General features: G+C 39.4%; 1 protein-coding gene across 4 annotated transcripts in view; it reads left to right on the top strand.

The window, feature by feature from the left end:
* The first annotated feature begins 795 nt into the window (after positions 1-795).
* Positions 796-27,430, top strand: part of MUSK (muscle associated receptor tyrosine kinase) — a 46,374-nt gene continuing 19,739 nt past the window's right edge. For 2 of the 4 annotated variants that reach the window (XM_081943384.1, XM_081943383.1), the window contains exons 1-7: positions 796-1,044; positions 4,088-4,214; positions 4,802-4,953; positions 8,191-8,327; positions 8,928-9,069; positions 11,940-12,064; positions 19,550-19,709. In XM_081943384.1, coding sequence (XP_081799510.1) covers positions 966-1,044; positions 4,088-4,214; positions 4,802-4,953; positions 8,191-8,327; positions 8,928-9,069; positions 11,940-12,064; positions 19,550-19,709 — 922 coding nt within the window. In that variant the 5' untranslated portion in view covers positions 796-965. Of the gene's footprint in view, positions 1,045-4,087; positions 4,215-4,801; positions 4,954-8,190; positions 8,328-8,927; positions 9,070-11,939; positions 12,065-19,549; positions 19,710-20,683; positions 20,691-27,430 lie in introns of all 4 variants that reach the window. The other 2 variants (XM_081943386.1, XM_081943385.1) reach the window with 2 other exon arrangements.

The following is a 27,430-nucleotide window of genomic DNA, read 5'->3' as shown; positions in this document are numbered from 1 at the left end:
CAGGCTCCAGAAGCTTTCTAGGAGGCTCCAGAGGGTGAAAAATGGTTGAAAATCAGCTGGCCGGTGCGCGCATGCACACTGGATCTGACAGGGCAACGTCTCATGTGCCCTCAGAATGGCTCCGCGTGCCACCTGTGGCACACGTGCCATAGGTTCGCCATCACAGGAATAGGTTATGTATGCTTCTTAGAGTTGGTTATATGGGAGCAACATACAGTAAAAGCCCAGCAAAATAATGAAACAAACCTATGAACTTTGAGTTTATAGCATGGGTCCCCAACCCCCACTCTGTGGCATGCCAGAAACCTGGCAGCGCAAATAAGTAAAGCCCCATCTGTGGCATGCAGGCAGCACATGAAACTATGACCTCTCCGGTCCACAGAAAAAAACCTCTCTCCACAGAATCGGTCCTTGGTGCCCAAAAGATTAGGGGCCGCTAGTTTACAGTATTGGCTACTGTGAGCAAATAGTTTCAGACAAGAGATACATCAAGTAGTATAACTTTATAAGCATCCAGGAATATGTGGGAAAAATGGACCTTTGCTTTGGTCCAGCAAGAGGAGGCTTTAAAAAGAGAAGAAGATCTCCATAGGAGTGCACTCTTACATGATGCTGAAGCTCAACATGTTTCATTGGCGCGAGACCAAGCTATTATTTTAGAAAGGCATTGAGGCATTGTGTACTCCCCACTGTTTGTTCAAAAGGCATTCCCAGGGGATTTGTGCTCTCTTGTTTCATGAGCCTCCACATTGTTGATGCTGACTGACGTTGAAGCACACCAGCTGGCCATGTCCATCACTGCAGCCAAGTCGGAGGATTCCTGCGTATACTTAGAACCCACGAGTCAGTGTCTGAGCAGAACTTTGCAACAAACCATGCTTTAAAACTAAGCAACCAAGAAGAAAAATGCCTATCTTTGGCTAAAGGGGACAAATCCTCTCCCTCAACCGGCTACTGGATAAATCATGAAAGATTGGCTAAACATTCCTCTTATACAGATCTTCACCCTGGCTGCTTTCAGCTTGACAGAGAAGCTGCCGAAAGGTAGGTATAAATAACGGGTCATCTCTTTGCTTTGCCACTGGTTACATATTTATTTTCGATCTTGGACCTGCCCTGGGTCTCGGATGGATATAGAAGCTCCTGGGATTTGTATAAATGAGCTGGTTTTGCCTGTGAGCGCATCTGTAATTGCCTTTGGAGAATGACCATGGAAGAACTGAGCAGCTCTTGTTTGTACATATTACGATGACTGGTGCTCTGATGAATTTCCCTGTGTAGGTTTTTTTGTTTATAGTATGTATCAAAAACAGTTTTCCAAATGTAAATAGCCAGCAATGTTGAATGTTTACTTGGGAATAAATCCACTTAACACAGTTGGGACTTCTAAGTAAATATGCATAGATACAGAGATGCTTGAGGAATGTGAGTGAGGCAGATGCTTGTACTAAGTGACATAATCTATATCTCCTTGATTAATGTTGTGATTAGAATATTGAGGATAGCTCTCTGCATTGTTGAATGCAAAGAAGGCCCCTTAAGGTCATGTTGCTGAGAACCAGCTGAATGCACAGCAATCTCCTCTATGGATCAATTAAACCGGAAGTCTTCCCGAAATTTACTCCCAAATAAATTGGTATCCAGTTTGCAGTTGTAATGATTAGTTGGCTCCGCCATTTCTTTAAAACTTTCCTGCATTTTTCAAACTATATCATAAACTATATTTGACCAATAACTATGTTTAGAAATGTTTGCTGTAAGAAAAAACAAACAAATCCATTCTTAAATTCCTTTCATGTTTTTTTAAAAAAAACTTAAATACAGAATACAATGAAACATATTTGCAGAACAAAATGACAGTGACTCAGGAATATATGGTAGATATAGCCTCTTCTCTATGGTAGATAGGTACTCAGATGGGGGGGGGGGGAAATCCCGTTGTCTTTATATAGATTTAATAGTCTCAATACAAAGATTGATTACAACGCCAACAATTAAATTATTTCAATGTTTGTTTGTAAGAGATTTAAGGAGACTGAAATATATGTGATGAATAAGTACACAGTGCTAAATTCTTTTTTTGCTCTGCCTTCTATCAAGCTGCTTTCCCTCTCATCAAAGAGAAATTTAGGAATCTTATGCATATCTTTGCTCTATAGTTTGAAAATTGAAATTTCATCTAACTGTGGACCAGAAAGGGAAATCTTCAAATCAGATCAGAGTGACTTTCACTACTAGGAGCTGTAGTCTCGGCATTTTTGAAGAGTACTTATAAAAGAAGAGTGATACGAGAATAGTATCATTTTGCAATACTATGAATTTTGGGGGATTCTCTTCTCTACTCATAGCATGCCCATTGGCCAAATGCCAAATGCCAGCGACAACAGTCAATATCTTTTAAAGAACTGGGTTTTTTCCCCCCCTTTTGGCAATTGTGTGCAATATGTCATTTTCCAAGAACAAAACAATTTATAAATTCTTCAGATATCCAGCAAATGTGGTATGAAAACATTTTCATGTATTTCCAAGGACACGCTGGCCCACCCGCCTAACCAGAGTTACGTTTATCTCTGCTAATGTAATACGTAATATATACAGAGCTTCCAGGGATAAAGAAATTAGGTATGTGCAGTGGAATTAAAGTTCCGGGCTTATATAAATATTGAAGAAAGTTAAAAGGCCTTTCTTATATCTTTTCGAACAGTTTGTGCTAAGAGAGGTGATCATTGCATTGCTCGGCACTATCAAGTTCTTGGGCTGTGTGGATCTAGGGATGGCCATCATAACATAGCTAACTATGATTTTTGCCATCTGTCATGAAGTGTGATTCAGTGATTCATCCTGACCTCAATCTTTGCTATTAGAAAAAATGGTGTTCCTGACCAGCAATCGTTTATTCAGAATGTTATTGACTTAAAAAAAAATAATTTGTATCCTGCTTTCCAATCCATGAAGGGTCGAAGTGGCTTTAATTTTTTTTAAAAAAACACCAACACAGATAGTCACAAGCTTTAAACTAGGATTTCAAACCATTGCAGAAACTAATCCAAATTGAAACAGCGTAACTACAAGGAGGGTCTGGATTCCTTTCGATGAACAGAAAGTACCGAGAAAGAATGTGGTTCCCATTTTTCATATCTGAGGACCCACATAGAAGGAGACCTTCCTTTCATATCGGCAAGACTTGGTCCCAGAAAACGAAGCCATCTTTAACAAGTCTTTTAATGTTCAGAGCAGGGGTGAAATGCTACTGGTTCAGGCTGGTTTGCCCAATCTGGTAGTAAAAAAACGCTTAACAAACTAAAAAGAAGTTCCAACGGTCAGCTGTGCTGCGTGATGGTAGGAACTTTTTTAAAAACTTTTTTTTAAGCATTTGGGGTCCATTTTTGTTCCCAGGAGGCTTCCCTGAGGCCTGCTAGGCCAAAAACAGGGGGAGAGTCTGTTTTTGCTCCCAGGAGGCTTTCCTGAGGCCTGCTAGGCCAAAAATGGGGTGGGTGCTGCGAAAGAAAGAAGGAAAGAAGGAAGAGAGGGAGTAAAAAAGGAGAGGGAAGAAGGACCACTAACCTGGCAGTAGACGTAGCTTCAGAGGATATCTTGAAAGAGCACAGCAATCCAGGGCTGGAAGGTACCTGGAGGTCATCTAGTTGAACCCCCTGCTCCTGCAGGACATTGTTAAAGTGAATTTCTGTCTTTTGACCCTCCCGGTCACATGACTATATAGCGACGCCTACCCAGTCACATGACCCCCACCAAGCCATGCCCACACAACAGGTAGGAACTTTTTTTAGATTTCACCACTGGTCCAGAGATTACAGTGATCAGAAGTAGATCACGTTACAAAGATGCGCGAAATACTCAGAAGTACTATAGAAAAGCTGAGGACCTTCTCACGTTCCAGAATGAGAGAATAAGATAATGCATGAATAAATGCATTTATTTGAATGTCTTTTCTCTGTATCTTGACTATTTTTCTGTCAAGTGTAATTGGTTTTGGATTTGTACAAATTTTGCTTGGTCAAGCTGCAGGATTTAATGTGAAACTGATTCATTTTCTTATGCTGCCTTTGTGGTCTTTTTTTGGTCACAGGTCCAATTATCACCACCCCTCCTGAGACTGTGGATGCGCTGGTTGAAGAGGCAGCCACCTTTGTGTGTGTCGTAAAATCTTTTCCCCAGGCAGAGATTACCTGGACACGTAATAACATTCCTCTCAGGTATGAATTGAATGTACAAAAGACCACAGGATGTGGGTACTCTCAGAAAATATCAGTATTCGTCTCTACCAGTTCTGAAATTCATTTTTTTTTACTACCGGTTCTGTGGTGGGTGTGGCAGGGGAAGGATACTGCAAAATCTCTATTCCCACCCCAGGGGCCAGCAATATTTGCCAGTTCTCTGAACTACTCAACATTTCCACTACCAGTTCTCCAGAACCTGTCAGAACCTGCTGAATTTCATCCCGGGTCTCTACCCATAATATTACACTCCCTCTTAATTCTATTCACGAGTGCAGCATTCTATAAAGTCAATTCATGCATTATTTTTATAGGTGCATGGTAAATATAAAATGTATAATGGTATTTGGGGATGGCATGGGAAGACCGGAGTAACAGCTGCAGAGTGGACAATAGTCAGATAAGAGGCTTAGCTTGAAGAAGTAATCTGGGCATGGCAAATATCTTAGAAGAGCCCCACCTTTTGAAACCAGTTATTTGGACTGTAAAGGCCAAGGGTGTGGGAGCACATTCAGAGTTGCACTTTTAAATAAACTCTTCCTTGATGCATCTTAATATGTTCTCAGATTTTTTGATACTAGATATGCCATACGAGAAAATGGGCAACTCCTAACTATTCTGAGCGTGGAAGACAGTGATGATGGGATATATTGTTGTACTGCAAATAATGGTGTAGGAATAGAAGCAGAAAGCTGTGGGGCATTACAAGTGAAAATGAGTAAGTATACCTATCCTTTTGCTGAATTAAAAGTCACTGAAAGATCAAGTGAGCTAGAACGCAAGGCAATCTTTTACTTGAGTACTAATATTTTTATTTTGTATGAATTCAAATTTAAGCAAAGTACAAGCAAAGGAATAAATTATCAATACGTGCAACCTAATATCAATAGTAAAATGATACTGTCATAGATCTGCCCCCGGGCCCCTTTCCAGACATGAGTTCAGAGGAGGAAGATTAGTTTGAATTTGCAGAGGAAAGCATGGAGTTGCATGATGGCCCGGATCAAGGCTCAGAGAGTGCTAGCCTGACGGAGCAGCCTCAGCTGGGTTGATCAGACAAGCGACAGGCTGAGTTTGAGTGAGGCGAACCACAGCTGCAGCGAGTTGGCCAGGAGGCTCCAGGCGAGGACCAGGAGCAACTATCGCTCGTTAACAGTGTGAACACCACCTCCTCCAAGGACATGTAGGGCAGATAGGAGGTAGGTGGAATGCAGGTTGTCTAGACTACCCGTGAGGAGGCAGCCTCACCCTTTGTCTGCATTCCAAATAACATCCAAAAGTAAATCAGAGTCCAAGGCAAAGCATTGCTCAAAGTTCCAATTTATTAAGAGACCCATGTTGGCACATCTGGGAAAACCCGAATCAAAGCTTCCCGGTTTTCCCCACCTAGTTGAATGTTCAAGATCTTGCCCCCATACCCACAAGTCCATCACATGGTCCAATCTCCCACAACCATGCTGGCAGTTCCACCCATCCAATTCCGGTCAGGTGCAAAGGTGCAGAGACAAAGGATGACTTTGGCTTCCTAGAAAGAATTTTGTTATGGCTACGTAGTATGTAACTCCTTACAATCCCTCCTCCCATTTTCCACAATAGAAAATGCATAGCAGAATAATAGAAAGTGTGGCAGGCCAAAGATTTATTTATTTATTTATTTATTATTAGCGTTTATATACCGCCCCCTCTCCCGAAAGATCCAAAAGAAAAGATGGCTGTAGGTCTAACAACCCTCATGAAGAGTCACACCGGTGTCACCTACTTAATCTCGCCCTGAGGACCTGAACGTTGCTGGAACAATGTGCCCAGTCCTTGTGTGCTTTTGTTGTGTCTCCTGATTCACGGATTGTTTCCTGGATTTTGTGTGTGCCCATTGGACTCAGTTTTCCTAGAGACTTTTCTTGTGCTGAGATTGGAAACTGTACCTGACCACATGGGTGCTTTCTGAGGACTTGTTTGGGGGGGGTTGAATAAACACCTTTAGAACTCTCGCTATGCATGCATGTATATGTGTGTTTGTGTGAGGGGAGCGGGGAGCTCATCGTCAACTTACAACAGTTTGTGTAGTGATGGGTCAAAAGATACTATGTCACTCAAAAAAGTGACTATTTCACACATATAACCATTGCAGCATCCCCATGGTCCTGTGATCAAAATTCAGACACTTGGCAACTGACTCATATTTATGACGGCTGCAGTGTCCCAGGGTCATATGATCACGTTTTGTAACCTTCTTACAAGCAAAGTCAATGGGATGGGGAAGCCAGATTCACTTAACAACTGCAATGATTCACTTAACAACTATGGTAAGAACGGTTGTAAAATGGAGCAACATTCACTTAATAACTGTCTTGTTTAGCAACAGAAATGTTGGGCTCCATTGTACTAGTAGTTGTAAGCTGAGGACTACCTGTATACAGGTAGTCTTCCATTTACGACCAGATTAGAATATCCATAAGTCACTGCAGTCATAAATCAAGTTGTACCTGATTTTGTGACAATTTGTACATCAGTCATTAACCGAAATGCACAGTTGTTAAGCAAATCACACCATCATTAAGTGATCCCAGTTTCCCTAATAGGCATTTTTGGCTGAAAAATCGCGATCACAAAACATGATCATGTGAGTGCAGGACACTGCATCCGATCTTAAATGCGAACTGGTTTCCAATCTCCAAATTGCAATCATGTGACCACAGGGATGGAATGACAGTTGTAAGTGCCAGTACAGGTTGTAAGTCACTTTTTCCTAGGTCATTGCAACTTTGAACTATTGTTAAACAGTTGAAAGTCAAAGACTACTTGCTATAAAGCAATTTATCTAATCCTAACTCTACTGTATTTCAGCTGGTATCCGGTATGGTTTCTCATGAAGCTTTTTCAGCTTCATAAAGAATCATTTTTTTAAAAAAAGGATTACATGTAAACATCAGGAGGTCATATTCCAAGCATAGCTCAATGGAGGAATTGATACCATAGAGTAGGAGATGGGAGAAAACACTGAAATGTAAGGTGGCCATTCTGAAAGAAAGAGAAACTAACAGAACTTGATTGCATGGTTGCGCTGAACACACAGAAATATGAATTGTACTCATGTTTTTCAATACATGGCTGAGAAGATCAATACCAGCAGTTTAAATTAGAAATGCTTCTGAAAATCTGGGCAATGTAAAAATTGGCTTCAGAGCAAGATTTAAACCCTCTGTTAAATTTGTTGGGGAAAAAAAAATCAAGTTTTATTTTATATTCTATTTGCTGTTCTACCATCATGTCTTTATTTGTGAAATCAATACTAGCTTAAGCTTTTTCAGAGCTGCAGTGGCGTAGTGGTTAGAGTGTAGTACTGCAGGGTACTTCTGCTGATCACCAGCTGCCAGCAGTTTGGCAGATCGAATCTCACTAGGTTCAATGTTGACTCAGCCTTCCAGCCTTCCAAGGTTGGTAAAATGAGGACCCAGTTTGTTTAGGGCAATATGTTGACTCTGTAAACCGCTTAGAGAGGGCTGTAAAGCATTAGGAAGCGGTATATAAGTCTAGGTGCTATTGCTATTTTTGAGCAGTGGCAATATTGATGTTTTCTCCGCACCAGCCCTTAATTCTTTCTTCATAATGCTGAAGTTGCAATCTTAGTTAACTTTTCCTGAATTCCCACGATCCCCCTACATGTATTTTCCTCCAAACGTGGAGATAGTGTGAGTTGCCTACTTCTACTCTCCTTTGAAAAGCCTTCCCTCCATCTCTTTATAGATGTTTGGGAGATAGCCAGGAAGCTCCATTGCTCTTTCATTGCTTTGTTAGAAGAGAGTATGGATGTTGATGATAAAATGGACCTATTGTCTTGTAATAGTATAATGTAACTTTAGTACAGGGGTGTCCATCCTTGGCAACTTTTGAGACTTGTGGGCTTCAACATGCTGGCTGGGGAAACTCCATTTCATTTTGATCTTTAAAATTGTAGAGCCGAAAATAACCCGTCCACCTTCAAATCTGAAAATCATTGAAGGATTGAAGGCTGTTTTCCCATGTACTACAATGGGAAATCCCAAGCCTTCCGTTTCCTGGATCAAAGGAGAAAATGTGATAAAGGTGAGTATTGTAAGTATTTCATTATAAACACTATCTTTTTGCAGAACTGGTCTGAGAGAAAAATATTGTATTAGTTATTATTTCATAGAGTGGATGAGTGATTAAGGTCCTGGACCAGAAACCTAGAATCTGTGAATTCTAATCTAACCTTAGACATGAAAACCAAGTAGGTGACTTTGACCCAATCATTGCCTGTCAGCCCAAATCATTTTACAAGGTGGCTGTTGTGGGGAAACTAGAAAGGAGCATTATGTAAGCTGCCTCAAATTATACAAATGAAATGGGAATATAAATCAAATAAATAAATACCGTGTTTCCCCGAAAATAAGACAGGGTCTTATTTTCTTTGACCCCCGAAATAAGCGCTTGGCCCTATTTTCAGAGAAGTCTTATTATTTTTGAGGTGCAGGAGGTGGCGAGCGTGGTTACCTCATGGCTGCTGCTGTGTTGCAATATTTTCAGGGAGGGCTTATTTTAGCGCATACACTCAAAATTCTAATTGGGCTTATTATTTGGGGAGGTCTTATTTTCAGGGAAACAGGGTATATCCATCTGGGTCACAAGATATATTCTACCTCATTTCACTTGAAGCTTTATATTTTGTGACAGGAAAATTCTCGAATTGCTGTTCTTGAATCAGGCAGTTTAAGGATTCATAATGTACAGAAGGAAGATGGTGGACACTATCGCTGTGTGGCAAAGAACAGCCTGGGGACAGCCTACTCTAAACCAGTAATTCTGGAAGTGGAAGGTGAGTGATCTGTTTGGTGATGTGATCATACAAATACAGAATCTGCCTTCATCCAACATCCGTACTGCAAATACATTTTTGCGAAGCGTTCAGGACAAAAATGGAAGTCTTTGAGCCCAGCTTTGAATCTAGGAGTGAATAGAAACAAACAAGCAAATCTAATCAACGATCTAATGATCCTTCTTACCAAGGGTTTTGTTCGTCTTCCTGCAAGGAATCCATATTAATGGCAGATTCTGAATAAATATACTTCTAAAAGATATACATTTGGGAATTTATCTTATAGCCTTGCTTACCATGGGATAATATTTATGGCTTGTCCAAGATTATTTGCATATGTGTGTGGGGTAATATATTTGCATACATGTGACACATTAGTCTGAATGACAAGGCTGATATCAGCTCTTAGCTTGCTCTAGTTCTGCTTCCAGGAACATGTAGATTTGTCTTTCTTAACTGGATGACTTCTAGAGATGTTGGATTTTAACTCCAGAAGTCTCAGCCAACTTGGCCATCAGTCATGCTGCAGGGAGATTTTGGAAGTTTTAGTTCTTCTCGATTTAAATCTTCAAATCAGGTGGATGAATAGATGTACCTCATTAATGACTTAACCACAATAGAAATGAATGTCACTAGCAGCATTGTATACATTACTATAAATTGTATACATTCATGCAGTCTAAAACATAGTACAGAACCTCACAGTCTGAAGATAACTGATATATATATATAACTCAGAAAAAAGGACAAGCATAATATAACAACAACTGCCATTTAGGCATAAACTGTAAACTGCCTAGAGTTCCCTCGGAGAGATAGGTAAATCAAACAAGTACCACACCAGTAGCTTTCAAGCAACAGGATGTGGGTTCTTCTCTGCTGGCTCTATATGGACTTTCATATCTAAAGCCAGTGTAAAATAATGAAATGCTCTGCTTGTTTCTAGCACTCTAAAATAATTTATTTTGGATGTAACTTTTGTGACTAAAAGTGTATAAGGGTTCCCAGTGCTCTTTCTGTTTCTACTATTTGCTTCCACAGAGAGGATTATTGTTTTATTTATTCCCAATGAATCCATTTATACAGCAGAATAAAACTAAGATCTCATTTAATTAAAAAGTACTTAATACTACTGTTTGCCAAAATGGGTACAGCCCAGAGATGGTTTTTTGCCGGTTTGGCCCGGAACGGGCAAACTGGTAGTGGCGGTGGCTGGAGGCTCTGCCCACCCGCCCGGATGCTTCACGTGTGTACTAGCAAACTGGTAGTAAAAAAACTTGGAAACCCACCACTGGTTTAGCCGGGACACCATTCTTAGGCGCTTCTATTTGTACAATCTTCTACTGATCTGTGCTTTTTTTTTTTTTTTAAGCAAGTGAATTTTGTGCACTCAGCAATTGCTCTGCAGTACTGCAGTCTCCCATTCCCAATCCAAATGAGACTTCAGGCCCTCTCCTGTAATATTTTCTGCTTCAGATCTTTCCAGCAATACAGCCTGGAGAATTAAACAAAAGGAAATTTATGTAAGGCCGCTGTTACATTTTGAAGGATAGCAACTGGGTTGAGTTTATTTTTCTTAGCCAATAACTTTTAGGAGAGTTTTGTTATTTATTTGAAGACACTGGGAAAAGCCATTAAAACCCTTTTAAAGGCATCAGATTTAGTAGGGCCTGCTCTTTCCTGAACTGTAGCCTGTTTTATCTGATGCACAGATTCATTGGATGTACTTGAAAACTAAGCCAACAGGTAAGACTCTACATTTAAATCTACATCTGAGCTTCTTAAATGCATCATATAAGAGCCAGCCCTACCATCAAAAGAGCTTCCTTACACACTTCCTAGGGAAGGTAATTTGAACAGATCTTATCCTTGCATGAACTTGCCTTTTGGAATTTGCTGCGATATATTTTTCATATGTGGAAAATGAGTCATTTAGTACAGCAGATTTATATAGACTCCGGACATTAACTATTTTAATGTTATTTATATTCCTCACTCCCACTACAGCTCCAAATTGGGACATGTAGATCTTATTGTCTCTGCAGGTTTCTTTTGGACTCACTCATGGAAAACATACCTCATATGAATTTTTGACATTGATAAAGGAATTTTGAAAGCCTATATAGTTAACAGTGGAATTTTTATTTTAAAAGGAATTCAAAGGAAGGAGGGGCCTTAGAGGTATCCACTCTGAAAAGTGTGCACCTCATAAGTCTTTGCGAGTGGGGAAGAGTTAAATAAATTCTGAGTGTAATGGCCCAATATCTTTTGTTGTTTTTATTTCAAGACTAGAGGCAATTCTTCCTTTCCAGAAATATTTCTACAGATATAGCAAATGTTTTTGTTATTAGGGCTCATCATTCAGTTTATGATTGGACTTTCTGGGGTGATTGTCATAAATAGTGGCTAAGCATCCTTGTATTAAAAAAACTAAGTATTCAAAGCAATCTTAACTTGAGAAAAGTGAGTGGTTTAGAAGGTGGAAAAATCAATCAATCTATCAACCAACCAACCAACCAATCAGGGGTATGGAAACATTTATAATTCGTACAATTCTTTTGCAGAAGAGAGATTTTGAGAAGAGCATTTGGGTTTCTGTGATATCAAACCTTATTTTCTTTCTAGTGTAGGGTAGATACAATTCTCTTTATAGAGGACCAACGTGGGAAATACTTTTGTTTTATCTTTCGAAGAAGCTAAATGCAACAGTGAACTCTTAGTCAAATGTGTGGGGTGTTTTTTGAGTTCAGAAATTACTGGGTGCTTTGGATTGGCACCATCTTCAACTATTTTGTGAATTTGGGAAACTGGAAATATTTCACCAATAGCTAACCTCGAGTTTACTAATGTTTTTGCTTTTTCCCATTAAGTTTTTGCTCGAATTCTGAAGGCTCCTGAATCCTATAACGTCAGCTTTGGCTCTGTGGTAACCCTGCAATGTGTAGCAACAGGCATTCCAACTCCTACAATAACATGGCTTGAAAATGGAAAAGCTGTAAGTATCACTGATTAATTCTTCAAGCAAATTCAATTAAGCTTTGAAACCAGGGTGAAACTGGCAGAGAAAAGTGGGAGGCTCTTGCAAAGCAGAGATGCAATATGGAAATGCAAGTCATTATTCATTCTCATGTGGCTGGATTATATGACTTCAAAGTTTGTAATGTGATTTGAGTAACTAACTTCTCATGTGCAAACACCTCCACTATATAGTCATGCATCCATGTTTTGCTTATTCAGTACAGTTTTCCTGTATTTTCATATATAGTATCTTGCACCATTACGTGTTAGAAAATGTGTTTAAGATAACTACAATAGTAAGGTGACCAACTTTTTTACAATGAAAAGGAGGACAAAACACGTTCTATTGTCCAAAATGCTAAGGTGACCAACTTTTTTACAATGAAAAGGAGGACAAATAAATTGGAAAAAATATATCGTAAATAAAAGAAATATTTCATTCATTGCAACAATAATACACTAAAATATTATATATGCATAATAAAAACATTTGCAACATTTTATATTGTAATTATGCTTACATGCCTGTTAATTATTATTTAAATGAGTACTTTTCCATTGAATTAATATTTTTTGTCAATGTATCATCTTCTAACAATATATTGGAAATATCTGAACAAGAAATATCCTTCATATTGAATTTTACGGCAAGTGCTGCAGCTAGAGTATCAACATTCAATCTCGATTTCTCACTTGTCGAAAAATCATTGGCAATTGAAAAAAACTATTTCAACTGCTGCATTAGTTCCAGGGCAGCACAACGTAAATTGAACAAGTATAAATAAATGTTCACATGGAATATTTTCATTTTTGAAATGGCTGAAAATATCCACCCATCTTTTATCAATTTCAACATGTTGATTTTCCCATTGTATTAATTTTTCAGAATTTAAATATACATTCAGTCTTCTAATTTCTTCAAAGAGACAATTGTCGTCTATTTTAATGTCTAGCATTTCTTTAGATAAAAATTCAACACAAGATTCAATATCTGTTCAATATACTTGCGATGAAGTAAAAAAAACACCATTAAAAACTGTTTAATAAAATACATCACATAACGCGCAACAGATTAGCCTTCAAATATCAAAAAGGAGGACATGTAGGAGGACACTTTTCGAGGGAGGACAGAACTTACAAAAGAAGGACTGTCCTCCCTAAAGGAGGACGGTTGGTCACCTTAACAATAGCAATCTTTGACAATAGATGTTAACATCACTTATTCAAGTTGCACAATTCATAGAGGAAGATGGAGCAAATTTTGGTTGTCCTTGGCTAAATTCAGTGCCTATGGATACCTTTCCTGATGTTGTTGGGCTTTGATTTGGCTCTTACTATGCCTTTATTTGTAGGACACGGTGGCTCAGTGGCTAAGACGCTGAGCTTGTCGATCAGAAAGGTCAGCAGTTTGGTGGTTCGAATCCCTAGTGCCGTGTAACGGAGTGAGCTCCCGTTATTTGTCCCAGCTTCTGCCAACTTAGCAGTTTGAAAGCATGTAAAAATGCAAGTAAAAAAATAGGAACCACCCTTGGTGGGAAGGTAACAGCATTCCATGTGCCTTTGGCATTTAGTCATGCCAGCCACGTGACCATGGAGATATCTTTGGACAGTGCTGGCTCTTCAGCTTTGAAACGGAAATGAGCACTGCCCCCTAGAGTCTGGAACGACTAGCACATATGTGCGAGGGGAACCTTTACCTTTACTTTATGCCTTTATTTATTTTTAGTAGGTCATGTAAGCACTGCCAGAGTAATTATTTATGAAGTAATGAGTTTGTTGTCCTCTATAAGTATGATATGTGACTGAAGATTCAGTGCTCCAATTTCTAATCGTTGTATCATCCTTTTAAGTTTTGGCTATGGATAGGAGTTTATTTATTTTGTAAGCTGTGTAGTTCTTTGATCCCAGCATGATTCTTGCTGTTATCAATGTGCCCATCAAACTTCATATACGAGCAGCCCACAACTTTTTGGATACCAGAGACTGATTTTTCCACAGATGGGGTGATGGTGGTTCAGTCTGGATCTCATGTGTGCACGAATGGGGCTTCACTTGCTTGGGTGGCCTGGTTCCTGGCAGCCCACGGCTGGTGCTGGTCCATGGCCCAGGGGCTAGGGACCCCTGCCTTATACTACATATTTTCATTTACTCTGGCACTGAAAACTACAGGACTGAAAAGGAAACTACAGGACTGAAAAGCGATCAAGCATTTGTGCGTGCATGTGTGTGTGAACAAAACCCAAATGCTGCACATTTTTCTAACAATATGTATGTTACAAATTGTTAATTTTAGCCTACATGGGTTCTCTTACCGTATTTAAATTAAACACAATTGCTTTTGAAGAATAATTAAGCTAACAAAAAGGATGTAATTTGCCTCTGCATAAGACAGATGACATGAATCTTATATGTAAATATATATTTTTATTTCATACATGTGTGCCATTTATTACGGTATGTAGCCCAAAAGGTACCACTTCTGTACAATCGGGACTTGGGAAAACCCTGATGTTTGCTAACAGAAACACATTCTCCCCTGCATATCCAAAATACCAACCAGAATGATTTAATTTATTTTTTCTTTCTTTCTTTATATATATTTATTTTTAGTTTGTCAAATACATACAAGATAACAGGTATAAGTATAAACATGGACATGAACACAAGAAATGGGCACAGGTTTGGCAAACTAAAAATAAATAAATAAAGAATTCTAAGTGGGAAGTCCTTTCCTCTGCAACTTTGGTTGGTATTTTGGATTTGCACTTCCGGTCGGGCCATTGGGCCATTTTTCGCCATCACCAGGCTCCAGAGGCTTTCCTAAAGCCTGGGGAAGGCGAAAGTGGCCTCCCCCAGCCCTCCGCAGGGTGTGTGTGTGTGTCGTGCACGCATGCACAAGTAGGTGGGCATGCACAATTTTGGCACACCTTTAGAAAAAGGTTAGCCATCACTGCTCTATGATCTCATAGTTCAGTTTATTTTTATTACCGATAGTAAATTTAAAACATTAATCTCTGCCCACAGGAAAATGTATGAATTTCACATAATGGATGAACCAGGTCAATCAGTTGTAACTGCAACTAAATAACTTGTTTTAGGCTTCCTGTGAAATTATGGTTTACTTGAAGTTGGATTATTGTATAAACCACAATACTGGGATGGTATTGTGGAAGCCACAAGTAACCAAATCACATTATAGTTTAGCATGATCAGTGAATGCTAACTCTGAGAGAGTGGAGTGCTGTCCCCTAACTCTGTCAAATACCTTGAATTACTTATAGAATTATTATTAGATAATAATCATCAAATAATAATTAAACAAATAAATCTTTGTCATGGCTTTCTAATAGCTCTTTGACTATGATTCACGGAATTTCTGCAAATAAGAAAATGCAGGCTGACAGTCTCCGATTTTAAATAGAAAAATTGCCTTCTTAGAAAAGCTAAAAATGCAGTTATTAATAATGAGCTTTCTGTGCATTTTTTATTAGTTTCCACAAAGCAAATGGCAAGCTGCAATATCTAACTCCCTTTCAAGCTGTTTTGAAATCGGCTGTGCCAAGGATTACTTTACCTAAGGAAGACTCGAGGAAAGATTCTCCATAAACTGAAACTTTGCAAGCTTCCCTAAATTATTTTCCAACTCTCTGTGAGTTCTATCAGTGAACGTGGCAAGGAGAGCTTTCTACCCTGTGTGGTCCAGGCAGAGAATGAACTATTCTGACTCACCCTTCAGATCCTCATATTTCTTCTAATAAAAAGCCTTTACCCAGAGCAGAGGAAGATGCACATATGAACTTCCTTTTAGCTTTTAGAAGCAGTCTTTGTTACTGCATACAAAAAAACCAAAACGAAATCTATAGAGGAGAAAATAGAACTCATGCTTAAACTAATTGTGGCTAACCAAGTTTATTTATTTTGGTTTATTTAGCTTACAGTACCTGCACAGCTACAACAATTTGATAGGATTGGCTATGTATATGAGCAAACCAATACAAATGCATGCAACAATAGCAGCAATAAAACTCCCCAATAAAGATAAATAGATGCACACCCACATGCTCTGGAATTCAAAAGCCTACTGAAATAAAACCCTCTTTCTTTCCTTTTCTCCCTACTATAAAAATACACATTTGCCCAGCTGTAAGTGTATGAATGGTCTCTTTGCAGAGAAATCTATTAATTCCATGTGGGAAGGCAGTTTCTGTTGGGAATATTATTTAATCTGATGCGTTAGCTCAGACATTACAGCACCTGGATGAACCGAAGGAAAACTGAGTTCATGCCTTGAGGAAATTACTTTTACACTCCAGTAGGAGTGATTTTGGCACTCTAAATCCAAAAATGATTTCTGCAGGAAGATATTCGATGATTATATATTTTACTCAGAATGAAGTGAAATGTTGCAGCAGAAATGGAAAAACCAATTCAATCGTCTTGGGATTTAACTGACATAATTGCCATTTTTTAAATCACAAACTTTTGATTTGTTTTCTCTTAAATTTTAGCATGAAAGGCTTATTACTGCGGGAATTGCAACACTCTAATATGTAATTAAAGGAGTGTATGTGCAGATCCAGATATTCATACTAGCCAGAGTAAATACTGAACGGTAGAGCTAAATTATGGGCCCTTTTGCGTCTTTATTCTTATTCAGTCAAGTATTGGGGGAATGGTATTTTTTTTAGGAAAAATATTTCTGCGTTAGTTCATTTGTTACACATTCAAAACCAGCAAACATTTTAAGTTTAAATCATTATGTTTAATCTTAAAAGCAACATTATCTCTTGGCCCCATTGAATCTAGAAAAAGGTACAAATTTCAGACAAATTAGCTCTTTTGTAATCCTGTCACGGTTAGGTTGAAGCTAAGCAACTTGTTATTCTTTCTTCGAGAATTTTAGTTCCATTATGCGGTATAAAAATCCAAAAGAAACAACTTTTATGATTCTTGATTAATTCCGTTTCCCAAGATTCTTTGGTTCTAAGCATTCACATTAAGGTTCAATCCCTATTTCAGATTCTTGACATAATTGTATGTTAATTATTCAATCCCTCCAGATTTCTTGTGAGATGATGTCCTCATCTGAAATCCTATTAGAATTTGACCATTACATGCCAGATCACCAAACTCACATGAAATTCGGCAGTTTTTTTGAGTTGTGATGGTTGTATGTGGATGTGTGTGTGTGCTTTCAAGTCAATCTTAAATCCTGGGACTATATGGAAAAGCCCAGGTAGTTTTCTTGACAATGGTTTTCATTCCTTTCTTCCTGGAGCTGAGAGACCATGTCATCCAAGTGGTTTCCACGCTAAAGGCCAGATTAGGACTTGTGTCTCACTCAGTGGTGGGTTCTGGATCCCGTTGCAACTGGTATGGTGCAATGGGGCCGGGCATCCACAACATTAACGCGTGCAGTGCGTGCATGTGTACTTACCACCTGCGACGCCTCCACGACACTCCAGCTGCACGGGGGAACATTGTGCAGGCGTTCGTACGCTCCATGTGCATGCGCAGAAGACCCGAAAACCTCAAATACTGGTAAGAAGTGCGGAACACTACCTGGTGCTCCCGGCAGGCACCGGTACGCCTGTATCGGGGCGTACCAGTTGTAACCCACCACTGGTCTCACTGCTTAATCATTTTGGAGTGAGTAATCATTTTGGAGTGAGGTTGATATGATAAAAAACAATCTACAACTTTTTTTTTCCTATTGGATTTGAAAAAAGTTCCAAACCATTGGAATTTATTGAAAGTTATCAAAATAACAGAAACAGTGACAGAGTTGGAAGGGACCTTGAAGGTCATCTAGTCCAACCCCTGGCTCTCGCAGGAGATCTATACTATTTCTGATAGATGGCTGTCCATTCTTTTCTCAAAAGCCTCCAATGTTGGTGCATCCACAATTTCCGAAGGCAATTTGTTCCACTGGTTAATTATTCTCACGGTTAGGAATTTTCTCCTAGTTCTAGGCCAGCGATTGCGAACCTTTTTTGGCTCACATGCCATAAGTGGGGGGAGCGCAGGGGGTAGTGTGCGGGCGTGCTGCACCCATAATGCAATGAGCGACCCCCCCAGTGTGCATGCGCGCACTACAGGCACGACCCTCCATTTTTTGTATGCTTTTTTTGCCCTCCCCAGGCTCCAGAGGCTTTATAGGAGCCTGGGCAGGGCAAAAAAAGCCTCCCCTGCCCGCCCGGAAGCCCTCCGGAGGCTTGAGGGACCTTCAGGAGGCTTCCCTGAACCCTCCAGAGCAGTCAAAACGACCCTCCGAGCAAACCGGAAGTCCGTTCCTGAATTTCCAGTTTGCCCGTAGGGCCGGTTTTTTGTGCTCCGGAGGCTTCAGGGAAGCTCATGAAGCCTCCGGAGAGCCTCCGGGGGGGCGGCGGGGGAGGCTCTTTTCGCCCTCCCCAGGATCCTATAAAGGCTCTGGAGCCTAGGGAGGGCGAAAAATGGCTTTTAAAAAGGGTGAACTCAACTGGCAGCGCGCACATGCGCGCTGGCCAGCTGACAGGGCAGCACCGCGCGTGACCTGACAAATGGCTCCGCGTGCCACCTGTGGCACGCGTGCCATAGGTTCGCCATCACTGTTCTAGGCTGCTTCTTTCCTAGGTTAGTTTTTATTGTGATTGCCCTGGATTTCCTATACAATTTGCTAAACATGTGAAGACATTGTATCATCAAATAAAGGTTTTACAGAACCACGACAGTTAAGCTGTTTTAAACTTGAAAGACCAATGTGTTGGGACATAGGTTTCATAAAATAAACAGATACATAATTGTGATTACTACTCTATCATCAATGAGTATATATGCTTTAATTGTATTGTAAATGGGCCATTTTGCTGTACTTTATTTACAATCAGGCTGAAGAAATGCACACTTATCAATCTCTGTGAATCTACTCAAAAATAATTCTGATTGAATATTCATAGAACTGCCTTATGAATCCTTCAGCTGTTAAAATAGTTTCCTAATGGAACTCTTGTTAATTGACTTTCAACAGTTCATTTAGTGACTGTTCACAATTACAATGGCACTGAAAAAGTGACTTATGACCATTTTTTCACGTTTACAACCGTTGCAGCATCCCCTTGGTCATGTGATCAAAATTCAAATGCTTGGGGAACTGACTCACATTTATGATGGTTGCAGTGTCCTAGGGTCATGTGATCACCTTTTGCGACCTTCTGACAAGCAAAGTCAAAGGGGAAAGCCAGGTTCACTTAACAACCGTGTTACTAATTTAACAACTGCGGTGACAAGAAAGGTCATAAAACAGGGTAATTTTTTCACGTAACAACTGTCTCACTTAGCAACAAAACATTTGGGCTCAATTGTGGTCATAGGTCGAGGATGTCCAGAATGATTTGGTCTACAAGATGAACTGCTTAATGTTCTATCTCCAGGACTATGCAGGAGAAGACATTCTCAGTTTCTCAATTTCTCTTTTTTACTTTAGGTGTCAGCTGGATCCATTGTAGAAACAGTAGAAAACAGAATGATTGATTCCCGGCTGCAGGTTTATGTCACTCGGCCAGGTTTATTCACCTGTATAACCACTAACAAGCACAGTGAGACTTACGGCACTGCAAAAGCTGCAGCAACAATTAATGTTTCAGGTATGCATCAGGGGGGGAAAAAGCTTCTCTTGAAGGATTAGATGATATTTAACCCCAGCCTAGGATTTTAGTCGTATTCAGGAACCTCACAGAATGTGAAAAGCACACAACGTGAGAGGCTTTAACTTCCTTGTAATTTCCTCCAGGATAAGCACAATTTAAATAATGTATTTCCCCTTACAATATATTTCAGATATTGGCAGAGCTTTGGCTACCTAAATGTTTGCTGCCATCTTCATTACACTGTCCTAAAGACCACTTTGTAAATTCATCCAGAGGAAGGAAGGAAGCAAAGAAGGGTGATGAAGTGTTATATTAATATCCCCTAATGGCCAGGCGGAAATAGTTCAGTGAGCTTTCATCATTTGGAGTATAATATTTATGTTGGTAGTATCTTGGTCTCCTAGGAAAACAGAACTCCAAAATGTTCTTTATTCACCAGGACCCATGTACATGACTCTTTGAGGATGGAAAATCATGATGAACTTAGTCTGATTTCTTTTTAATGTGACACTCTCATAAAAGATGATGGAATGGTGATTTGCAGCCTTACCACACTGGGGACACTTTAATGAAATCCATTCCTCCATGCAAATCTTAACCATGTGGTAGTTGTTCATGTATGCCATACTTCAAAAAGCCTTTAAATATTTCCTCCCCATTATCATATTTTGCTCTCTTCCAGCTTTAACCACCAGAATAATTAATTTTCTGCATTTCTGCTCCAGTGGAGCCTCATTTGTTTTTTGTGGCTATTTTATCAAATTACCCTTTTGGACTGTGTTTGCAGTGTATGTTTTCTGACAGCTACTAACTAAAAGGAAAATGTGATCAAGTACTTTCAAACTTATTTGTATCCATAAATATATTAATAGATATTTTTTTTTAGTGCAATTCAAATTGTGCTGACAATTTCCTTATATTTTCCCAACTCAACTGTTCATTTCAATGAACCCTCCTGCCTGTTCCTGTAGAATGGAGGTAAGAAAAACCTGGGCATAATAATTGTGATTTGTGTGAGATGATGATGATTAATCATTATGTGAATTGTGTGAGAAATGTACCGTATATAACCACTTGGAAAACTTTTTGTGTGTGTGTAAGATGAAAATGGGTGCTTGCAAGAGCATTTGTGCTCTTTTACTTTCAATTAAGTCTATTTAAAATGTAGAATTTCTTACTTCATTTCTTTCTATCTTTGCAAAAAGCATCTTGTGATGGAGGGCTTTGGTGTATATCTGAATTTGATCATGAAACAAACCTATGAGGCAATGAAATATTGATAAAACTACAGAATAAGTACATTTTAGCAGCAGTCCCCAATGTTTGCGGCTTGGCGGCCCAGCGGCGGGAGGAGGAGAAGGGCATCAGGCCACATGAGTGGCAGGCCAGTGCACACGCATGTGTACAGCTCAACCTGTGCAATCAGCAGACCAGCAAGCACCTGCGTGTGCACGCAGCTTGACTTTTTCAAGTTGAACTGCACACATGTGTGCACACTAGCCGGCCCACTGCTCATGCGGCCTGGTTGTGAATAGGCCACAGTCCAGGGGTTTAGGACCATATATCAACTTGTCAAGTGACTTTACGTTGTTTAAACATCACAATTTAACATTATGATACAAGTTAATATCGGTTTTACCTTAATTGTTACAGCAATTAATTACTTCACATGTGTGGTTCACAAATACAAATAAGTGAGATTGGTTAAAAAATTCAAGGGTCTGCTTATCAGTGGATAGGCTTATCTGTGAATATATACGGGATATCCAGTTACTTTTAAAAAGCTGAGGAAAAAAAAACTATTGCATTTAATTGAGGATAAGCCCATCTGCAGAGAAGCCAGACCCGAGTGTTAAGATGTATTTTAAGCAGCTGAAATTCTTGGCTTATCCACAAGTATATACTGTATGATTAATTTGGATGCAGTTTAGTCGTAGCAGATATTGAGACTAAGGAAAAATAGTTTCAGTAAGGCTATGAAAAAAATAGTTATTAAAAATGAAATGTATCATTCATCTTAGGCTCCTAATAAATCGGAATAGAAATATGCATTCAGGGGCTCCCTTGCTTTTGAAGCTAGTTCATTCTTATAACATGGCTGCTATTTGGGAATGGCTTTTATTAATATACTATTCAATGTATTAATTGAATAGTATATTTATTAATTGAATAGCATATTTATTAATTGAATAGTATATTTATTAATTGAATAGTATATTGAGTGAGATCAGTTACAAAAGACAACTGGTGGCCTATTCCCTCAGTACTGAAAAAAAAAGTGACTTGTGACTGTTTTTCACACTTATGACTGTTGCATGTTCACATGGTCAAAATCCGGACACTTGGCAACTGATCTGTATTTATGACGGTTGCAGTGTTCCAGGGCCATGGGGTCAACTTTTGCGATCTTCTGACAAGCAAAATCAAGGGGGAAGCCAGGTTCACTTAACAATTGTGTTACTGACTTAACAACTGCAGTGATTCACTTAACAACTGTGGGAGGAAAGGTTGTAAAAATGAGGTTGGAAAAAATCACTTAACAACTATCTAGCTTAGCAACATAAATTTGGGGTTCAGTTGTGGTGGTTGGCTGAGGAAAACCTGCACCCCCGTTTGTTTCTCAGAATGTTCACTGCATTGTGGGCAACAAAGTTGATGCTAGAAATTAGTATTTTGCTTGGCTGTTTGTCAGTTTCTTGTATACTTTTTTTAAAAAAATCAATGCATTTTATACCTTTTAAAAATATATTTTTTAAAACATCGATTCCAGTGGGACAGAAACCAAGTTAGTGACTTGGAACCCCAGACATTATGGAGCATTTGCAATTTAATAAAAGTCAGAACCAGAGCCTGAACAAGCATAACGACAAAGGCAACTTTACTGAAGATAAGGCTGATCCTGAGAGAAATGGGATACAAATATAAACCATACACAAAATAAATATGTTATAATATCCCCAACTTTTCTATTCTGCCACTATCAAGATTTAATTGTGAGCAATATTCCAATAGAAACACGGACCAGAAAAGAAAGTTTGAGTCTTTCAAAAGTGTACACAGTGCAAAGTTGTTAGGCATGGAAAGTAGTAATTTCGGGAAAACCTGTCCATCTGCCTAAAAATTGTATTAACCCTTGGGAAACCTGAGTTGCGTGCTTCTGGTTGGATGACTGAATAATGAAGTTATTCTCTTTTCAATAGACTTTTTTTCCTGGTAAGCAGGAGTGAGAGAGAGAGAGAGAGAGGGAGAGAGAGGGAAAAAGAAGAGATTGGAAAACACTCCAGGGCTGTAAATTGAAAGCATCAGTATCTCATCTTGTTAAAATTTGGTGAATAAAGGATGGAAATTGCCCTACAAATTACCCCAGAAACAAAACCTCTTGAATGGAGACTTTGTGTTCACTAATATATATATCTTGCTGGATATATACATTTCCTAGACCTTATTAAATTCTAATTTTATAATAACACCAGTAAAAATTACAAAATACTCCAAGTCAAAGCTATTAGAATGAATCAAATGCATAATTTTTAGAAACCATGTAATTTGATGAATTAAAGTTGATTAGATCTATGCCATTAAACATTTTTTTGAAAGGGGGGGGGGGACTGTTTGCAGGCATATTCAGCAATTGAATAGAATAAATACCAATATATTATGTGTTCTTCTGATAAGATTTTTTTTTAATCTCCCAGAAACCTCAAGCTATGTTTCTAAAAGTATCTAAGGAAATTGCAAAGTTTAGCAAAATATAATTCCAATTACAAAAAAAACCCTTGTAATTTTGGAATGTAGCTTCAATAAGGAAGCTGTTTAATCATCTGTATTTTCTGATAGTTTAGCTTTTCGCATTAAAAGACCAAAAGTGGGTTTCACAAGTGGGCACATGATAGTAATAATGCTCCTATAGGCTAACATGAGTTTTCCAAAAAGTTTTGGAACTGCTTATTATTGTCATTCTTCATTTATTTTTACACTCAATTACCCAGATTAGTTTAATTATAGATATTGGGTTTTTTAAATTGAGCTAGTTCTCTTGCAACCCTCTTTTGTTAATTATTAGCTATTTTAGATGTTTCATATTTGCCATAGTATTTTAACTGTTGCAGATGTTTTTGTTGATTGGCTTTGTAAACAATCAGCCTCTATTCAGTGCTATCAAAATAGGACAAACAAACAAACTATGGCTGGATTGTACTGGCAATGGGCCAAGCAGAAAGCGCACATCTGGCTAGAAACTGGATAATTTTAGTGAAACTTATTGATATGCATAACCTCCTGCCCTGGTGGTCCTTATCCACAAGTCGATAAACACTGGAAACAGAGTATCAGAAATGCCAGATGCTTGCCAGGTTTATAGGTCAATGTTGAATAATAGCTGCAACTAAAGAAAAAAAAGAGAATAAATACAAACAAAAAGGAAAAATTCAGATCCACTCCCTAGGCTTTTTCTTCCTGGCATAAACAGAGCAAGCCGAAACTTTGTAGTCTTGACAGCATTTTTTTCAAGATCCATTCCTTATATATAAAAATATTCCATAAAGGTTAATAGCTCATGGCAAGAAAGCAGCCAAATCTGTCAATCAAATTCCCACAGTTGGAAATGCAGGTGGGAAGGCATTTGAGAAATGTTCACATGAACTCTGATTGACACATAGTGTGCTTGTCAAGGCCATCCTTTTTTTTTTAATTGCTGCCAGAGGGATTGGAAGCAACCTTTTGAAGAAGACGCCCATCAGTTTTTTCTGCCAGTCTAGATTCCTTTTGCAGGAAACCCAAATTGGACTTCTTGTAGAATCCATGTTATTTCTAGAACTTAAAGAGCATCAACTATATCCAAGGAATTGGCTACTTTCTGACAACGGCATTTTAAGCCTCTTAGTTTTATCAAGGTTGTAGAACAGGGGTGTCAAACTTGATTTCATCAGGGTTGTGTTTGACCTTGAGGGGGCTGGGATGGCGGTGGGCATGGTCAGCTTGACATCACTCATGTCAGGGGCATCTGTGGTGGCCTGAGTGCTCTGCGGTCAGAGTGAAGGACCACCGTGGGCTGGTCCTTCAGTGTTCCCAGGGTGGCCCCACAGGCCAGATTTAAGCACCCCATGGGTTGGATGCAGTCCATGGGCTTTGAGTTTGACACCTCTGCTGTAGAAACTGGAGCCAAATTAGGACATACAATCTGGAAAAGGAAGCAGCAAATAAAGAAACAAGCAGCAGACCAAAAACATTGCTGATCTACGTGGACCTAATAATGAACAGAAATTTGCCTGCTAGATAGATGTTGACTCAGTTCAAGGTGACTAACTTTACAGATAAGCAAATTTTGTGGGGGGAGGGGAGGCTGGTTAGCATTCAATTACTTTTGTTTACTGAAGGCAATGATATGTTGTAGATCTCCATCTGGTTAGGTGACAAAGGCAAGTTTAGATGAAAGCTAAAATCAAGCTATAGGGACGTGGTGGCTCAGTGGCTACGACTCTGAGCTTGTCGATCAGAAAGGTTGGCAGTTTGGCAGTTCGAATCCCTAGCACTGTGTAACGGAGTGAGCTCCTGTTACTTGTCCCAGCTTCTGCCAACCTAGCAGAAAAATGCAAGCAGAAAAATAGGGATCACCTTTGGTGGAAAGGTAACAGTGTTCTGTGCGCCTTAGGTGTTTAGTCATGCCAACAACATGACCATGGAGACATCTTCGGACAGTGCTGGCTCTTCAGCTTTGAAATGGAGATGAGCACCGCCCCCTAGAGTTGGGAACAACTAGCACATATGTGTGAGGAGAACCTTTACCTTTAAAATCAAGACTGAAGTATTAGCTGGCTAGATAAACAGATATGCAAAATTCAAGGCCATAAAGCCACAGCCTGCTACCACCAAAAGGAAACACACTAGACTAATGAGGCCTGAACTTATTCAGTAATCTTAAGAAGCCATTCAGAGGAAAACCGTAAGAAACTGGGGTCAGACAATGAACAGGCTGCTTATAGTATCCCCAGAGGAAGAATGTTGGCTGGCAAATCTGAATTCTGAACAGGAGCTTTCTTATTAAGGGTTGAAGATTCAACCCTTAATAAAGACAGGTTGTTGCTAGTCCTGCAAGTTGTCTTCTTTCAGAAGCCTATCTGTGACACAATGAAGACTAGAAGTGAAGCTTATAAAACTGCAGGCAGCATCTCTGTACGTCATTCATAAAATCAGAGTGGAAAAGACTTGAGCACAGGAAGAAATAGGACTCCTGGCTTGCCCTACTATACCCGCAGGGTTGCTGCACAGCGATCGAGTTACAGTCATCATTAATCACTTCCTTTCCTTCAAACTTGAGCTGAGGAGAAAGCCGTCCCATCCGGATGGTAGCCCCCCCCCCCCCCCCCCAAGAAAGGAATAGCATTAAAGGTGCAAGTAAGTTGCAACGCTGAGATAAGAATTCTAAAACGGAGAAGGCGTACTGGCATTCTTGCAGCTGGAGTTCATCCGTAAATATGAAGTGTTTGGAAATGCTAGTCATCTTGTCAAAAAGCAGGCAACTCATTTTCCTCCAGGCAGACAGAATGGTGATGTGAAGGGTTCTGCAAAGGTGGAGATAGCTGGCATTTCCAAATATTTAGAAGGGATATAAATTGAACTCTGTGACCTTTGAGTAAAGCTTCATAAAATAGCTCTGGCTGAGCAGAGTCCTGCCCCTGTTTCATATGAAGGGAGCTGAGTGGCTGGAGGAAGAATTGCCTTTGTTTTATTCCATACTGCCAGAGTCAAGTCGTATGAGATGGGCAGCCATATAATCTTTGATAAATCTATAAATAAACCATTGCCCTGAAAGGGCTACCATTAGGATATATGTGCAAGTGGATTAAACAAGACATTGTAGGCTAATGATTGTTGTTGCACTTGCCTGTGAAGCAGCTCTGTGGAACAAATCCCCAACATTGTAAATGCCTTAAGGACCTGGCTTTTCTCCCAAACGTTGAGCGATTAAGTGATATGTTTGTCTGGATTGGTGCCAGGTTTTGGGTTTTATTGTTTTTTAAATGTTTCATCTTTTAATTGAGTGTGTTTTACAGTTTTTAAAAAAATAATTTTATTGGGAACCGCCCAGAGTTGACTGAAAGATGGGCGACTCTATAGATGCTTTAAAAAAATAAAAATAAAAGTGAAATATTGGCAGAGATGCCTTGGTTTGCCATCTGTGTCTAACATCACATTGATAATCATGATTTGCCAGAGTCAAATGGATTCCTTGGAACAGTCGTTTCCTTCAGACGTTAGCCTCTAAGGGAAGTCTCCCATTTTGAACTGAGTGAATTTGCCTTGGTAATCCTTGAACAAGAGACATGGGGGTAGGGGTATAAAAGCAGGCAAGATGGTGGTTGGGGATGGCAATCAAAGATTTGCCCTTTTTTGCAACAAACATAAAAATAGGCTGGGAGGTTGGATAGTTGTAGCCACCATCTTGATTTTTTGGATGACTCACACTCTGCATGAGTGATATGTAGAGATTTTTGTTTGCTTTAACATTGCTTTTGTACATCAGGGGTGTGAAACTCATGGCCCGTGGGCTGGATGCATCAAGCATTGGCCACGCCGACCCCCAGTTTAGCAAAGGGAGGAAAGGTTGTGATACGTCACTTGATGACAATATGACTTGATGACAATGTGATGCCGTGAGTTTGACACCCCTGTTGTGCATGAACAAAAGAATGGATAACAAGTGACGTATATAATATATC

The sequence above is a fragment of the Natrix helvetica genome (genome assembly GCF_964273705.1).
Source record: "Natrix helvetica genome assembly, chromosome: 2".
NCBI classification, from domain to species: Eukaryota; Metazoa; Chordata; class Lepidosauria; order Squamata; family Natricidae; genus Natrix; species Natrix helvetica.
Note: the sequence above shows the minus strand (reverse complement) of the source record. Positions and strands in the feature narration are given on the sequence as shown.